At 44.1% G+C, this 17,949-nt stretch overlaps 1 protein-coding gene across 1 annotated transcript in view; it reads left to right on the forward strand.

Moving 5' to 3' along the window:
- Positions 1-17,949, forward strand: part of LOC112239891 (AT-rich interactive domain-containing protein 4B-like) — a 180,945-nt gene that overhangs the window by 82,529 nt on the left and 80,467 nt on the right. Inside the window, 5 exon segments of the mRNA XM_042305847.1 lie at positions 6,413-6,489; positions 8,388-8,533; positions 10,089-10,161; positions 17,003-17,097; positions 17,764-17,861. Coding sequence (XP_042161781.1) covers positions 6,413-6,489; positions 8,388-8,533; positions 10,089-10,161; positions 17,003-17,097; positions 17,764-17,861 — 489 coding nt within the window.

The following is a 17,949-nucleotide window of genomic DNA, read 5'->3' on the forward strand; positions in this document are numbered from 1 at the left end:
ATCAATACTAGTAGAACAGACCAGATCAATACTAGTAGAACAGACCAGATCAATGACTAGTAGAACAGACCAGATCAATGATAGTAGAACAGACCAGATCAATACTAGTAGAACAGACCAGATCAATACTAGTAGAACAGACCAGATCAATACTAGTAGAACAGACCAGATCAATACTAGTAGAACAGACCAGATCAATACTAGTAGAACAGACAGATACTAGTAGAACAGACCAGATCAATACTAGTAGAACAGACCAGATCAATACTAGTAGAACAGACCAGATCAATACTAGTAGAACAGACCAGATCAATACTAGTAGAACAGACCAGATCAATACTCTTAGAACAGACCAGATCAATACTCTTAGAACAGACCAGATCAATACTAGTAGAACAGACCAGATCAATACTAGTAGAACAGACCAGATCAATACTAGTAGAACAGACCAGATCAATACTAGTAGAACAGACCAGATCAATACTAGTAGAACAGACCAGATCAATACTAGTAGAACAGACCAGATCAATACTAGTAGAGCAGACCAGATCAATACTAGTAGAGCAGACCAGATCAATACTCGTAGAACAGACCAGATCAATACTAGTAGAACAGACCAGATCAATGATAGAACAGACCAGATCAATGATAGAACAGACCAGATCAATGATAGAACAGACCAGATCAATGATAGTAGAACAGACCAGATCAATGATAGTAGAACAGACCAGATCAATGATAGTAGAACAGACCAGATCAATACTAGTAGAACAGACCAGATCAATACTAGTAGAACAGACCAGATCAATACTAGTAGAACAGACCAGATCAATACTAGTAGAACAGACCAGATCAATGATAGTAGAACAGACCAGATCAATACTAGTAGAACAGACCAGATCAATACTAGTAGAACAGACCAGATCAATGATAGTAGAACAGACCAGATCAATGATAGTAGAACAGACCAGATCAATGAAGTAGAACAGACCAGATCAATACTAGTAGAACAGACCAGATCAATACTAGTAGAACAGACCAGATCAATGACTAGTAGAACAGACCAGATCAATACTAGTAGAACAGACCAGATCAATGATAGTAGAACAGACCAGATCAATGATAATAGACCAGATCAGAACAGACCAGACCAGATCAATACTAGTAGAACAGACCAGATCAATACTAGTAGAACAGACCAGATCAATGACTAGTAGAACAGACCAGATCAATACTAGTAGAACAGACCAGATCAATACTAGTAGAACAGACCAGATCAATAGTAGTAGAACAGACCAGATCAATAGTAGTAGAACAGACCAGATCAATACTAGTAGAACAGACCAGATCAATACTAGTAGAACAGACCAGATCAATACTAGTAGAACAGACCAGATCAATGATACTAGTAGAACAGACCAGATCAATACTAGTAGAACAGACCAGATCAATGATAGTAGAACAGACCAGATCAATACTAGTAGAACAGACCAGATCAATATAGTAGAACAGACCAGATCAATATAGTAGAACAGACCAGATCAATGAAGTAGAACAGACCAGATCAATACTAGTAGAACAGACCAGATCAATACTAGTAGAACAGACCAGATCAATATAGTAGAACAGACCAGATCAATACTAGTAGAACAGACCAGATCAATACTAGTAGAACAGACCAGATCAATACTAGTAGAACAGACCAGATCAATACTAGTAGAACAGACCAGATCAATACTAGTAGAACAGACCAGATCAATACTAGTAGAACAGACCAGATCAATACTAGTAGAACAGACCAGATCAATACTAGTAGAACAGACCAGATCAATACTAGTAGAACAGACCAGATCAATACTAGTAGAACAGACCAGATCAATACTAGTAGAACAGACCAGATCAATACTAGTAGAACAGACCAGATCAATACTAGTAGAACAGACCAGATCAATACTAGTAGAACAGACCAGATCAATACTAGTAGAACAGACCAGATCAATGATAGTAGAACAGACCAGATCAATGATAGTAGAACAGACCACATCAATAATAGTAGAACAGACCAGATCAATATAGTAGAACAGACCAGATCAATATAGTAGAACAGACCAGATCAATACTAGTAGAACAGACCAGATCAATACTAGTAGAACAGACCAGATCAATACTAGTAGAACAGACCAGATCAATACTAGTAGAACAGACCAGATCAATACTAGTAGAACAGACCAGATCAATGACTAGTAGAACAGACCAGATCAATACTAGTAGAACAGACCAGATCAATACTAGTAGAACAGACCAGATCAATACTAGTAGAACAGACCAGATCAATACTAGTAGAACAGACCAGATCAATACTAGTAGAACAGACCAGATCAATGATAGTAGAACAGACCAGATCAATGATAGTAGAACAGACCAGATCAATAGTAGTAGAACAGACCAGATCAATAGTAGTAGAACAGACCAGATCAATGATAGTAGAACAGACCAGTACCAGATCAATACTAGTAGAACAGACCAGATCAATGATAGTAGAACAGACCAGATCAATGATAGAACAGACCAGATCAATGATAGTAGAACAGACCAGATCAATGATAGTAGAACAGACCAGATCAATGACAGACCAGATCAATACTAGTAGAACAGACCAGATCAATGATAGTAGAACAGACCAGATCAATACTAGTAGAACAGACCAGATCAATGATAGTAGAACAGACCAGATCAATGATAGTAGAACAGACCAGATCAATGATAGTAGAACAGACCAGATCAATGATAGTAGAACAGACCAGATCAATACTAGTAGAACAGACCAGATCAATAATAGTAGAACAGACCAGATCAATAGTAGTAGAACAGACCAGATCAATACTAGTAGAACAGACCAGATCAATGATAGTAGAACAGACCAGTACCAGATCAATACTAGTAGAACAGACCAGATCAATACTAGTAGAACAGACTAGATCAATAGTAGTAGAACAGACCATATCAATAGTAGTAGAACAGACCAGATCAATACTAGTAGAACAGACCAGATCAATACTAGTAGAACAGACCAGATCAATACTAGTAGAACAGACCAGATCAATACTAGTAGAACAGACCAGATCAATACTAGTAGAACAGACCAGATCAATGACTAGTAGAACAGACAGACAGATCAATACTAGTAGAACAGACCAGATCAATACTAGTAGAACAGACCAGATCAATATAGTAGAACAGAACAGACCAGATCAATACTAGTAGAACAGACCAGATCAATGATAGTAGAACAGACCAGATCAATACTAGTAGAACAGACCAGATCAATATAGTAGAACAGACCAGATCAATACTAGTAGAACAGACCAGATCAATACTAGTAGAACAGACCAGATCAATACTAGTAGAACAGACCAGATCAATACTAGTAGAACAGACCAGATCAATACTAGTAGAACAGACCAGATCAATACTAGTAGAACAGACCAGATCAATACTAGTAGAACAGACCAGATCAATACTAGTAGAACAGACCAGATCAATACTAGTAGAACAGACCAGATCAATACTAGTAGAACAGACCAGATCAATACTAGTAGAACAGACCAGATCAATGATAGTAGAACAGACCAGATCAATACTAGTAGAACAGACCAGATCAATATAGTAGAACAGACCAGATCAATATAGTAGAACAGACCAGATCAATACTAGTAGAACAGACCAGATCAATATAGTAGAACAGACCAGATCAATATAGTAGAACAGACCAGACCAGATCAATATAGTAGAACAGACCAGATCAATATAGTAGAACAGACCAGATCAATACTAGTAGAACAGACCAGATCAATACTAGTAGAACAGACCAGATCAATACTAGTAGAACAGACCAGATCAATACTAGTAGAACAGACCAGATCAATACTAGTAGAACAGACCAGATCAATGATAGTAGAACAGACCAGATCAATACTAGTAGAACAGACCAGATCAATACTAGTAGAACAGACCAGATCAATACTAGTAGAACAGACCAGATCAATATAGTAGAACAGACCAGATCAATACTAGTAGAACAGACCAGATCAATACTAGTAGAACAGACCAGATCAATACTAGTAGAACAGACCAGATCAATAGTAGTAGAACAGACCAGATCAATACTAGTAGAACAGACCAGATCAATACTAGTAGAACAGACCAGATCAATACTAGTAGAACAGACCAGATCAATACTAGTAGAACAGACCAGATCAATACTAGTAGAACAGACCAGATCAATACTAGTAGAACAGACCAGATCAATACTAGTAGAACAGACCAGATCAATACTAGTAGAACAGACCAGATCAATACTAGTAGAACAGACCAGATCAATACTAGTAGAACAGACCAGATCAATACTAGTAGAACAGACCAGATCAATACTAGTAGAACAGACCAGATCAATGATAGTAGAACAGACCAGATCAATGATAGTAGAACAGACCAGATCAATACTAGTAGAACAGACCAGATCAATGATAGTAGTAGAACAGACCAGATCAATACTAGTAGAACAGACCAGATCAATGATAGTAGAACAGACCAGATCAATACTAGTAGAACAGACCAGATCAATACTAGTAGAACAGACCAGATCAATACTAGTAGAACAGACCAGATCAATACTAGTAGAACAGACCAGATCAATACTAGTAGAACAGACCAGATCAATACTAGTAGAACAGACCAGATCAATACTAGTAGAACAGACCAGATCAATACTAGTAGAACAGACCAGATCAATACTAGTAGAACAGACCAGATCAATACTAGTAGAACAGACCAGATCAATACCAGATAGAACAGACCAGACCAGATCAATACTAGTAGAACAGACCAGACAATACAGACCAGATCAATACTAGTAGAACAGACCAGATCAATACTAGTAGAACAGACCAGATCAATACTAGTAGAACAGACCAGATCAATACTAGTAGAACAGACCAGATCAATATAGTAGAACAGACCAGATCAATACTAGTAGAACAGACCAGATCAATGATAGTAGAACAGACCAGATCAATACTAGTAGAACAGACCAGATCAATGACTAGTAGAACAGACCAGATCAATACTAGTAGAACAGACCAGATCAATACTAGTAGAACAGACCAGATCAATACTAGTAGAACAGACCAGATCAATACTAGTAGAACAGACCAGATCAATACTAGTAGAACAGACCAGATCAATACTAGTAGAACAGACCAGATCAATACTAGTAGAACAGACCAGATCAATACTAGTAGAACAGACCAGATCAATACTAGTAGAACAGACCAGATCAATAGTAGAACAGACCAGATCAATATAGTAGAACAGACCAGATCAATGATAGTAGAACAGACCAGATCAATACTAGTAGAACAGACCAGATCAATATAGTAGAACAGACCAGATCAATACTAGTAGAACAGACCAGATCAATACTAGTAGAACAGACCAGATCAATACTAGTAGAACAGACCAGATCAATATAGTAGAACAGACCAGATCAATAGTAGTAGAACAGACCAGATCAATACTAGTAGAACAGACCAGATCAATACTAGTAGAACAGACCAGATCAATACTAGTAGAACAGACCAGATCAATACTAGTAGAACAGACCAGATCAATACTAGTAGAACAGACCAGATCAATACTAGTAGAACAGACCAGATCAATACTAGTAGAACAGACCAGACCAGATCAATACTAGTAGAACAGACCAGATCAATATAGTAGAACAGACCAGATCAATACTAGTAGAACAGACCAGATCAATGATCAGACCATCAATGATAGTAGAACAGACCAGATCAATGATAGTAGAACAGACCAGATCAATGATAGTAGAACAGACCAGATCAATACAGACCCAGATCAATACTAGTAGAACAGACCAGATCAATGATAGTAGAACAGACCAGATCAATGATAGTAGAACAGACCAGATCAATACTAGTAGAACAGACCAGATCAATACTAATAGAACAGACCAGATCAATACTAGTAGAACAGACCAGATCAATGATAGTAGAACAGACCAGATCAATGATAGTAGACCAGACCAGATCAATAATAGTAGACCAGATCAATACTAGTAGAACAGACCAGATCAATACTAGTAGACCAGATCAATACTAGTAGAGCAGACCAGATTAATACTAGTAGAACAGACCAGTTCATTATTAAGTCATATCTCTAGTCTTCATCTGCATAGTAAACATGTCTGTTTGTTCCCATTATCCTTATTCTCAACCCCCCTCTCCATCCCCCCTCTAGCTGTTCAGAGTCCTTAGTTCTCTGGGCAAACGGTTACATTTGACACTTTTAGTTTGTGTTGTTGATTTTGACTGAAGTTGTGTCTTTCTTTCAGTAACACAGTGCTGAGGAAGGACGTGAGGGTGATGGACACAGACTCCCCTCCTAATGCTGACGCAGGGCTCAAACCAGGTGAGATATCACTGTCTCTCTGTCTGCATATGTATCATGGAGGTAATAATCTGTGAGGGACATGTTTATGTATCATGGAGATAATAATCTGTGAGGGACATGTTAATGCATCATGGAGGTAATAATCTGTGAGGGACATATGTATGCATCATGGAGGTAATAATCTGTGAGGGACATGTTAATGCATCATGGAGGTAATAATCTGTGAGGGACATATGTATGCATCATGGAGGTAATAATCTGTGAGGGACATGTTAATGCATCATGGAGGTAATAATCTGTGAGGGACATATGTATGCATCATGGAGGTAATAATCTGTGAGGGATTTACGGTGCATTCGGAAAGTATTCAGACCCCTCAACCTTTTCCACATTTTGTTACATTACAGCCTTATTCTAAAATGGATTAAATTGTTTATTTCCCTCATCAATCAACACACAGTTCCCTATAATGACAAAGCAAAAACAGGTTTTTAGATTTTTTTGCAAATGTATAATAATGTATGAAGATAAATAACTGTCATTTACACAAGTATTCAGACCCTTTACTCAGTACTTTGTTGAAGCACCTTTGGTAGTGATTACAGCCTCATGTCTTCTTGGGTATGACGCTACATGCTTGGCACATCTGTATTTGGGGAGTTTCTCCCATTCTTCTCTGCACATTCTCTCAAGCTCTGTCAGGTTGAATGGGGAGCGTCTCTGTACAACTATTTTCAGGTCTCCAGAGATGTTAGATTGGGTTCACGTCTGGGCCACTCAAGGACATTCAGAGACTTGACCCGAAGCCACTCCTGCGTTGTCTTGGTTGTGTGCTTAGGGTCGTTGTCCTGTTGGAAGGTGAACCTTCGCCCCAGTCTGAGGTCCTTAGTGCTCTGGAGCAGGTTTTCATCAAGGATCTCTCTGTACTTTGCTCCGTTCATCTTTCTCTCGATCCTAACTAGTCTCCCAGTCCCTGCTGCTGAAAAACATCCCCACAGCATGATGCTGCCAACACCATGCTTCACTGTAGGGATGGTGTTGGCCAGGTGATGAGTGGTGCCTGGATTCCTCCAGGCATGACGCTTGGCCTTCAGGCCAAAGAGTTCAATCTTCATTTCATCAGACCAGATAATCTTGCTTCTCATGATCTGAGAGTCATTTAGGGACTTTTTTAGCAAACTACAAGCGGGCTGTCATGTGCCTTTTACTGAGGAGTGGCTTCCGTCTGCCAACTACCATGAAGGCCTGATTGATGGAGTGCTGCAGAGATGGTTGTCCTTCTGGAAAGTTCTCCCATCTCCACAGAGGAACTCTGGAGCTCTGTCAGAGTGACAATCAGGTTCTTGGTCACCTCCCTGACCAAGTCCCTTCTCCCCCGATTGCTCAGTTTGTCCGGGCGGACAGTTCTAGGAAGAGTCTTGGTGGTTCCAAACTTCTTCCATTTAAGAATGATGGAGGCCACTGTGTTCTTGGGGACCTGTAGAAACAGCTCAAGGATGATCAATGGAAACAGGAAGCACCTGACCACAATTTGGAGTCTCATAGCAACGGGTCTGAATACTTATGCAAATGAGGTATTGCATCCATTTTAGAATAGAGCTGTAACATAAAGGAAATGGGTCTGAATACTTTCTGACCCTATGTATTATGGAGGTCAGTAGCCCTCAATGTGGTGTGTGTGTGACTGGTGTGTTTCCGTTTGTGTGTGTGTGTGTCCGATGTGTGTGTCCGGTGTGTGTGTCCGGTGTGTATTTTCGTGTGTCCGGTGTGTGTTTCCGTTTGTGTGTGTGTGTCCGGTGTGTGTTTCCGTGGGTGTGTGTGTCCGGTGTGTGTTTCCGTGGGTGTGTGTGTCCGGTGTGTGTTTCCGTGGGTGTGTGTGTCCGGTGTGTTTCCGTGTGTGTGTGTGTGTGTGTCAGCGCTGGATGAGGCTCTGGAGTTTGTGCATCAGGCGGCAGTGCCCAGCTCCTGGAGGACAGAGGTGAAGGACGAGAGTTCCAGCAGTGAGGAAGATGATGATGATGATGAGGAAGAACAGGAGGAAGACGCCAGCGATGAAGAGGAGGTATTCATGGTCATATTATTTAGTCTTTATCCTGCTGGCTAATAATTCACGCTGACGAAGGTTGTCGCCGAAACTCATCAGTTTGTATTGACCTCTGCTGCTTAAAGACATTAACATTTAACGACATGGCCACTTTACGACATGGCCACTTTACGACATGGCCACTTTACGACATGGACACTATCTCCCTCACCAACTTCAAACATCTGCTATATGAGCAGCTAACCGATCGCTGCAGCTGTACATAGTCTATCGGTAAATAGCCCACCCAATTTTACCTACCTCATCCCCATACTGTGTATATTTATTTACTTTTCTGCTCTTTTGCACACCAGTATCTCTACCTGTACATGACCATCTGATCATTTATCACTCCAGTGTTAATCTGCAAAATTGTAATTATTCGCCTACCTCCTCATGCCTTTTGCACACAATGTATATAGACGCCCCTTTTTTTCCTACTGTGTTATTGACTTGTTAATTGTTTACTCCATGTGTAACTCTGTGTTGTCTATGCACACTGCTATGCTTTATCTTGGTCAGGTCGTAGTTGTAAATGACAACTTGTTCTCAACTAGCCTACCCGGTTAAAAAAAAGGTGAAATAAAATAAATAAAAAACAACATGGACATTTAACGACAAGGACATTTAACGACATGGCTGAGTAAGGCACAAGAGGGCATGAAATCCGATTCTCTGACCTTTTCTTTTCACACAGTATATACATGATATTGGAAGGAATTTTAATTGTCCGGGGCATGAATGTGACACATCCCTTTCAGGGTGGCAGGTAACCTCAAGGTTAGAGCGTGTCACGTAAAGTTGCTGGTTCGAATACCGGAGCTGACAAGGTGAAAAATCTGTCGCTGTGCCCTTGAGCAAGGCACTTAACCTTCATTGTTCCAGGGGCGCTCTACAACGGTGACCCTGGCTGTGACCCTACTCCCTGCGGGTGTCTCAGGGGGAGTTGAGATATGGTGACCTTGGCTGTGACCCCACTCTCAGAGGGAGTTTGGATATGGTGACCCTGGCTGTGACCCCACTCCCTGCGGGTGTCTCAGGGGGAGTTGAGATATGGTGACCCTGGCTGTGACCCTACTCCCTGCGGGTGTCTCAGGAGGAGTTGGGATATGGTGACCCTGGCTGTGACCCTACTCCCTGCGGGTGTCTCAGGGGGAGTTGAGATATGGTGACCCTGGCTGTGACCCTACTCCCTGCGGGTGTCTCAGGGGGAGTTGGGATATGCAGAAAACACATTTCCATTTCACACAATTTTTTATATTTTTTTAAATTTTACCTTTATTTTACTAGGCAAGTCAGTTAAGAACAAATTCTTATTTTCAATGACGGCCTAGGAACAGTGGGTTAACTGCCTGTTCAGGGGCAGAACGACAGATTTGTACCTTGTCAGCTCGGGGATTTGAACTTGCAACCTTTCGGTTACTAGTCCAACGCTCTAACCACTAGGCTACCCTGCCGCCCCAAGAACAATATAACAGGACAATATAAGCCCCCCCCCAAATGATGAATTGTCATTTCCTGTTCCTGCGTGCAGGAGGAAGTGGAGCCCTTCCCTGAGGAGAGGGAGAACTTCTTGCAGCAGCTATACAAGTTCATGGAGGACAGAGGTGAGACACGCTCCTCAATCCCAACTCCTGTTTGATCCGCCCACCTAGACTGACAGAGAACTGCCTCCCACACAGTTGAATGCTAGTGTTGCATGGATTGTAGTGGTATAATGCAACTTCACTACCTTTTTGATACTAGAAGATGAAAAATGTTAAGCTAATAGAATTAGTTACTTTCAGTACTTCTGTCTCACGTACGGATTGAGAGGATCGAGTCAGTCTAGTAATTTGTCTGAATCTTCTCAAGGGGGCAGTAGTAAGCTAGCCAGGCTACTTGTCTTATTTAGGGGGCGGTAGTAAGCAAGCCAGGCTACTTGTCTTATCTAGGGGACAGTAGTATGCTAGCCAGACTACTTGTCTTCTCAAGGGGGCAATAGTAAGCTAGCCAGACTACTTGTCTTCTCAAGGGGGCAATAGTAAGCTAGCCAGGCTACTTGTCTTATTTAGTGGGCGGTAGTAAGCTAGCCAGACTACTTGTCTTCTCAAGGGGGCAATAGTAAGCTAGCCAGGCTACTTGTCTTATTTAGTGGGCGGTAGTAAGCTAGCCAGACTACTTGTCTTCTCAAGGGGGCAATAGTAAGCTAGCCAGGCTACTTGTCTTATTTAGTGGGCGGTAGTAAGCTAGCCAGACTACTTGTCTTCTCAAGGGGGCAGTAGTAAACTAGCCAGGCTACTTGTCTTCTTTAGGGGGCAGTAGTAAACTAGCCAGGCTACTTGTCTTATTTAGGGGGCAGTAGTAAGCTAGCCAGGCTACTTGTCTTATCTTGGGGGCAGTAGTAAGCTAGCCAGACTACTTGTCTTCTCAAGGGGGCAATAGTAAGCTAGCCAGGCTACTTGTCTTCTCAAGGGGGCAGTAGTAAGCTAGCCAGACTACTTGTCTTCCCAAGGGGGCAGTAGTAAGGCTAGCCAGACTACTTGTCTTCTCAAGGGGGCAGTAGTAAGCTAGCCAGGCTACTTGTCTTATCTTGGGGGCAGTAGTAAGCTAGCCAGACTACTTGTCTTCTCAAGGGGGCAATAGTAAGCTAGCCAGACTACTTGTCTTCTCAAGGGGGCAGTAGTAAGCTAGCCAGACTACTTGTCTTCTCAAGGGGCAGTAGTAAGCTAGCCAGACTACTTGTCTTCTCAAGGGGGCAGTAGTAAGCTAGCCAGGCTACTTGTCTTATCTTGGGGGCAGTAGTAAGCTAGCCAGACTACTTGTCTTCTCAAGGGGACAGTAGTAAGCTAGCCAGACTACTTGTCTTCTTTAGGGGGCAGTAGTAAGCTAGCCAGGCTACTTGTCTTCTTTAGTGGGCAGTAGTAAGCTAGTCAGGCTACTTGTCTTCTCTAGGGGGCAGTAGTAAGCTAGCCAGACTACTTGTCTTCTTTAGGGGGCAGTAGTAAGCTAGCCAGGCTACTTGTCTTCTTTAGTGGGCAGTAGTAAGCTAGTCAGGCTACTTGTCTTCTCTAGGGGGCAGTAGTAAGCTAGCCAGACTACTTGTCTTCTCAAGGGGGCAGTAGTAAGCTAGCCAGGCTACTTGTCTTCTTTAGGGGACAGTAGTAAGCTAGCCAGGCTACTTGTCTTATTTAGGGGACAGTAGTAAGCTAGCCAGACTACTTGTCTTCTCAAGGGGGCAGTAGTAAGCTAGCCAGACTACTTGTCTTCTCAAGGGGGCAGTAGTAAGCTAGCCAGACTACTTGTCTTCTCAAGGGGGAGTGGTAAGCTAGCCAGACTACTTGTCTTATCTTGGGGGCAGTAGTAAGCTAGCCAGACTAGTCTTCAGAAGCTAGCCAGACTACTTGTCTTCCCAAGGGGGCAGTAGTAAGTTAGCCAGGCTACTTGTCTTCTCAAGGGGGCAGTAGTAAGCTAGCCAGACTACTTGTCTTCTTTAGTGGGCAGTAGTAAGCTAGCCAGGCTACTTGTCTTCTTTAGGGGGCAGTAGTAAGCTAGCCAGACTACTTGTCTTCTCAAGGGGGCAGTAGTAAGCTAGCCAGACTACTTGTCTTCTCAAGGGGGCAGTAGTAAGCTAGCCAGACTACTTGTCTTCTCTTGGGGGCAGTAGTAAGCTAGCCAGGCTACTTGTCTTCTTTAGGGGGCAGTAGTAAGCTAGCCAGGCTACTTGTCTTCTCAAGGGGGCAGTAGTAAGCTAGCCAGGCTACTTGTCTTCTTTAGGGGACAGTAGTAAGCTAGCCAGGCTACTTGTCTTATCTTAGGGGGCAGTAGTAAGCTAGCCAGGCTACTTGTCTTCTTTAGGGGGCAGTAGTAAGCTAGCCAGACTACTTGTCTTCTCAAGGGGGCAGTAGTAAGCTAGCCAGACTACTTGTCTTCTCAAGGGGCAGTAGTAAGCTAGCCAGACTACTTGTCTTCTCAGGGGCAGTAGTAAGCTAGCCAGACTACTTGTCTTCTCAAGGGGGCAGTAGTAAGCTAGCCAGACTACTTGTCTTCTCAGGGGGGCAGTAGTAAGCTAGCCAGACTACTTGTCTTCTCAAGGGGGCAGTAGTAAGCTAGCCAGACTACTTGTCTTATCTTGGGGGCAGTAGTAAGCTAGCCAGACTACTTGTCTTCTCAAGGGGGCAGTAGTAAGCTAGCCAGACTACTTGTCTTCTCAAGGGGGCAGTAGTAAGCTAGCCAGACTACTTGTCTTCTCAAGGGGGCAGTAGTAAGCTAGCCAGGCTACTTGTCTTCTCAAGGGGGCAGTAGTAAGCTAGCCAGACTACTTGTCTTCTCAAGGGGGCAGTAGTAAGCTAGCCAGGCTACTTGTCTTCTTTAGTGGGCAATGGTAAGCTAGCCAGGCTACTTGTCTTCTTTAGGGGGCAGTAGTAAGCTAGCCAGACTACTTGTCTTCTCAAGGGGGCAGTAGTAAGCTAGCCAGGCTACTTGTCTTCTTTAGGGGGCAGTAGTAAGCTAGCCAGGCTACTTGTCTTCTTTAGGGGGCAGTAGTAAGCTAGCCAGGCTACTTGTCTTCTTTAGGGGACAGTAGTAAGCTAGCCAGGCTACTTGTCTTATTTAGGGGCAGCTAGTAAGCTAGCCAGGCTACTTGTCTTATCTAGGGGACGGTAGTAAGCTAGCCATACTACTTGTCTTCTCAAGGGGGCGGTAGTAAGCTAGCCAGACTACTTGTCTTCTCAAGGGGGCAGTAGTAAGCTAGCCAGACTACTTGTCTTCTCAAGGGGGCAGTAGTAAGCTAGCCAGACTACTTGTCTTCTCAAGGGGGCAGTAGTAAGCTAGCCAGGCTACTTGTCTTATCTTGGGGGCAGTAGTAAGCTAGCCAGACTACTTGTCTTCTCAAGGGGGCAGTAGTAAGCTAGCCAGGCTACTTGTCTTCTTTAGGGGGCAGTAGTACGCTAGCCAGGCTACTTGTCTTCTTTAGGGGGCAGTAGTACGCTAGCCAGGCTACTTGTCTTCTTTAGGGGACAGTAGTAAGCTAGCCAGGCTACTTGTCTTATTTAGGGGGCGGTAGTAAGCTAGCCAGGCTACTTGTCTTATCTAGGGGACAGTAGTATGCTAGCCAGACTACTTGTCTTCTCAAGGGGGCAGTAGTAAGCTAGCCAGACTACTTGTCTTCTCAAGGGGACAGTAGTAAGCTAGCCAGACTACTTGTCTTCTCAAGGGGGCAGTAGTAAGCTAGCCAGACTACTTGTCTTCTCAAGGGGGCAGTAGTAAGCTAGCCAGGCTACTTGTCTTATCTTGGGGGCAGTAGTAAGCTAGCCAGACTACTTGTCTTCTCAAGGGGACAGTAGTAAGCTAGCCAGACTACTTGTCTTCTTTAGGGGGCAGTAGTAAGCTAGCCAGGCTACTTGTCTTCTTTAGTGGGCAGTGGTAAGCTAGCCAGACTACTTGTCTTATCTTGGGGGCAGTAGTAAGCTAGCCAGACTACTTGTCTTCCCAAGGGGGCAGTAGTAAGTTAGCCAGGCTACTTGTCTTCTCAAGGGGGCAGTAGTAAGCTAGCCAGACTACTTGTCTTCCCAAGGGGGCAGTAGTAAGTTAGCCAGGCTACTTGTCTTCTCAAGGGGGCAGTAGTAAGCTAGCCAGGCTACTTGTCTTCTTTAGGGGCAGTAGTAAGCTAGCCAGGCTACTTGTCTTATTTAGGGGGCAGTAGTAAGCTAGCCAGACTACTTGTCTTCTCAAGGGGGCAGTAGTAAGCTAGCCAGACTACTTGTCTTCTCAAGGGGGCAGTGGTAAGCTAGCCAGACTACTTGTCTTATCTTGGGGGCAGTAGTAAGCTAGCCAGACTACTTGTCTTCCCAAGGGGGCAGTAGTAAGTTAGCCAGGCTACTTGTCTTCTCAAGGGGGCAGTAGTAAGCTAGCCAGACTACTTGTCTTCTCAAGGGGGCAGTAGTAAGCTAGCCAGACTACTTGTCTTCTCAAGGGGGCAGTAGTAAGCTAGCCAGGCTACTTGTCTTATCTTGGGGGCAGTAGTAAGCTAGCCAGACTACTTGTCTTCTCAAGGGGACAGTAGTAAGCTAGACAGACTACTTGTCTTCTTTAGGGGGCAGTAGTAAGCTAGCCAGGCTACTTGTCTTCTTTAGTGGGCAGTAGTAAGCTAGCCAGGCTACTTGTCTTCTCTAGGGGGCAGTAGTAAGCTAGCCAGACTACTTGTCTTCTCAAGGGGCAGTAGTAAGCTAGCCAGGCTACTTGTCTTCTTTAGGGGGCAGTAGTACGCTAGCCAGGCTACTTGTCTTCTTTAGGGGACAGTAGTAAGCTAGCCAGGCTACTCGTCTTATTTAGGGGACAGTAGTAAGCTAGCCAGGCTACTTGTCTTATTTAGGGGACAGTAGTAAGCTAGCCAGACTACTTGTCTTCTCAAGGGGGCAATAGTAAGCTAGCCAGACTACTTGTCTTCTCAAGGGGGCAATAGTAAGCTAGCCAGGCTACTTGTCTTCTCAAGGGGGCAGTAGTAAGCTAGCCAGACTACTTGTCTTATCTTGGGGGCAGTAGTAAGCTAGCCAGACTACTTGTCTTCTCAAGGGGGCAGTAGTAAGCTAGCCAGACTACTTGTCTTCCCAAGGGGGCAGTAGTAAGTTAGCCAGGCTACTTGTCTTCTCAAGGGGGAGTAGTAAGCTAGCCAGACTACTTGTCTTCTTTAGTGGGCAGTAGTAAGCTAGCCAGGCTACAGGCTACTTGTCTTCTTTAGGGGGCAGTAGTAAGCTAGCCAGACTACTTGTCTTCTCAAGGGGCAGTAGTAAGCTAGCCAGACTACTTGTCTTCTCAAGGGGCAGTAGTAAGCTAGCCAGACTACTTGTCTTCTTTAGGGGACAGTAGTAAGCTAGCCAGGCTACTTGTCTTATTTAGGGGGGCTAGTAAGCTAGCCAGGCTACTTGTCTTCTCAAGGGGGCAGTAGTAAGCTAGCCAGGCTACTTGTCTTCTTTAGGGGGCAGTAGTAAGCTCTCCTGGCTACTTGTCTTATCTTGGGGGCAGTAGTAAGCTATCCAGGCTACCTGTCTTCTTTAGGGGGCAGTAGTAAGCTAGCCAGACTACTTGTCTTCTCAAGGGGCAGTAGTAAGCTAGCCAGACTACTTGTCTTCTCAAGGGGGCAGTAGTAAGCTAGCCAGACTACTTGTCTTCTCAAGGGGCAGTAGTAAGCTAGCCAGACTACTTGTCTTCTCAAGGGGGCAGTAGTAAGCTAGCCAGACTACTTGTCTTCTCAAGGGGGCAGTAGTAAGCTAGCCAGACTACTTGTCTTCTCAAGGGGCAGTAGTAAGCTAGCCAGGCTACTTGTCTTCTCAAGGGGGCAGTAGTAAGCTAGCCAGACTACTTGTCTTCTCAAGGGGGCAGTAGTAAGCTAGCCAGGCTACTTGTCTTCTTTAGTGGGCAATGGTAAGCTAGCCAGGCTACTTGTCTTCTTTAGGGGGCAGTAGTAAGCTAGCCAGACTACTTGTCTTCTCAAGGGGGCAGTAGTAAGCTAGCCAGGCTACTTGTCTTCTTTAGGGGGCAGTAGTAAGCCAGCCAGGCTACTTGTCTTCTTTAGGGGACAGTAGTACGCTAGCCAGGCTACTTGTCTTCTTTAGGGGACAGTAGTAAGCTAGCCAGGCTACTTGTCTTATTTAGGGGGCGCTAGTAAGCTAGCCAGGCTACTTGTCTTATCTAGGGGACGGTAGTAAGCTAGCCATACTACTTGTCTTCTCAAGGGGACAGTAGTATGCTAGCCAGACTACTTGTCTTCTCAAGGGGGCAGTAGTAAGCTAGCCAGACTACTTGTCTTATATTGGGGGCAGTAGTAAGCTAGCCAGACTACTTGTCTTCTCAAGGGGGCAGTAGTAAGCTAGCCAGACTACTTGTCTTATCTTGGGGGCAGTAGTAAGCTAGCCAGACTACTTGTCTTCTCAAGGGGGCAGTAGTAAGCTAGCCAGACTACTTGTCTTCTCAAGGGGGCAGTAGTAAGCTAGCCAGGCTACTTGTCTTATTTAGGGGACAGTAGTAAGCCAGCCAGGCTACTTGTCTTATTTAGGGGACAGTAGTAAGCTAGCCAGGCTACTTGTCTTCTTTAGGGGACAGTAGTAAGCCAGCCAGGCTACTTGTCTTATTTAGGGGACAGTAGTAAGCTAGCCAGGCTACTTGCTCATGCAGCTGACAGCATAAGCCACTTGAGAAGCAAGCGAGAGGAAAGAAAATGAGGATTGTTTTAGAATTGAGTATCATTTTAGAATTGAGTATCGGTTTATTATTGATTATCGTTTCGGCATCTAGTATTGTGATACTCAACCTGGTATTGGTATTGAAGTCAAAATTCTGGTATAGCGACAACACTAGTTTGAGCGAAACGCTTTGAACAAAACTTTGTGCCTTGCACCTGAAAGTAGCTAGATGTGTGTGTTCTACTTCTGAACCTGTTTTCATCTAACCATTGTGTTTATCCTCCTGTAGGAACCCCCATCAACAAGAAACCAGTGCTGGGCTACAGGAACCTGGACCTCTTCAAGCTCTACAGACTGGTGCAGAAACGCGGAGGCTTCCATGATGTATGTATCCAGCTCCACTGATCATAATCACCCAGCTCCACTGATCATAATCTCCCAGCTCCACTGATCATAATCTCCCAGCTCCACTGATCATAATCCCCCAGCTCCACTGATCATAATCTCCCAGCTCCACTGATCATAATCTCCCAGCTCCACTGATCATAATCTCCCAGCTCCACTGATCATAATCGCCCAGCTCCACTGATCATAATTGCCCAGCTCCACTGATCATAATCGCCCAGCTCCACTGATCATAATCGCCCAGCTCCACTGATCGTAATCGCCCAGCTCCACTGATCGTAATCGCCCAGCTCCACTGATCATAATCGCCCAGCTCCACTGATCATAAGCGCCCAGCTCCACTGATCATAATCACCCAGCTCCACTGATCATAATCGCCCAGCTCCACTGATCATAATCGCCCAGCTCCACTGATCATAAGCACCCAGCTCCACTGATCATAAGCACCCAGCTCCACTGATCATAAGCACCCAGCTCCACTGATCATAAGCACCCAGCTCCACTGATCATAATACAGCTCTATTACCATTTTGTAGAGTTCACCAGCCTTTTGTCCCGAGTGAATGTTCTACTGTGACATATTGGCATATTGGAATCTGTAATGTCTCTATTTCTCTGTGCCTTGTTCTCTCGTGTCCTGAGCAGATTGAGAGTGGATCCGTATGGAAGACTGTCTACCAGGCTCTGGGAATCCCTGTGCTTAACTCTGCCGCCGGCTACAACGTCAAATGTGCTTACCGCAAGTACGTATTGCCACACCAGCCCTGTGCTCTTCATATTACAGCTGCATATTTGGGGGGGTCCGAAATTATTGACACACTTGACAAAGAT

Source organism: Oncorhynchus tshawytscha, linkage group LG25, assembly GCF_018296145.1.
Source record: "Oncorhynchus tshawytscha isolate Ot180627B linkage group LG25, Otsh_v2.0, whole genome shotgun sequence".
NCBI classification, from domain to species: domain Eukaryota; kingdom Metazoa; phylum Chordata; class Actinopteri; order Salmoniformes; family Salmonidae; genus Oncorhynchus; species Oncorhynchus tshawytscha.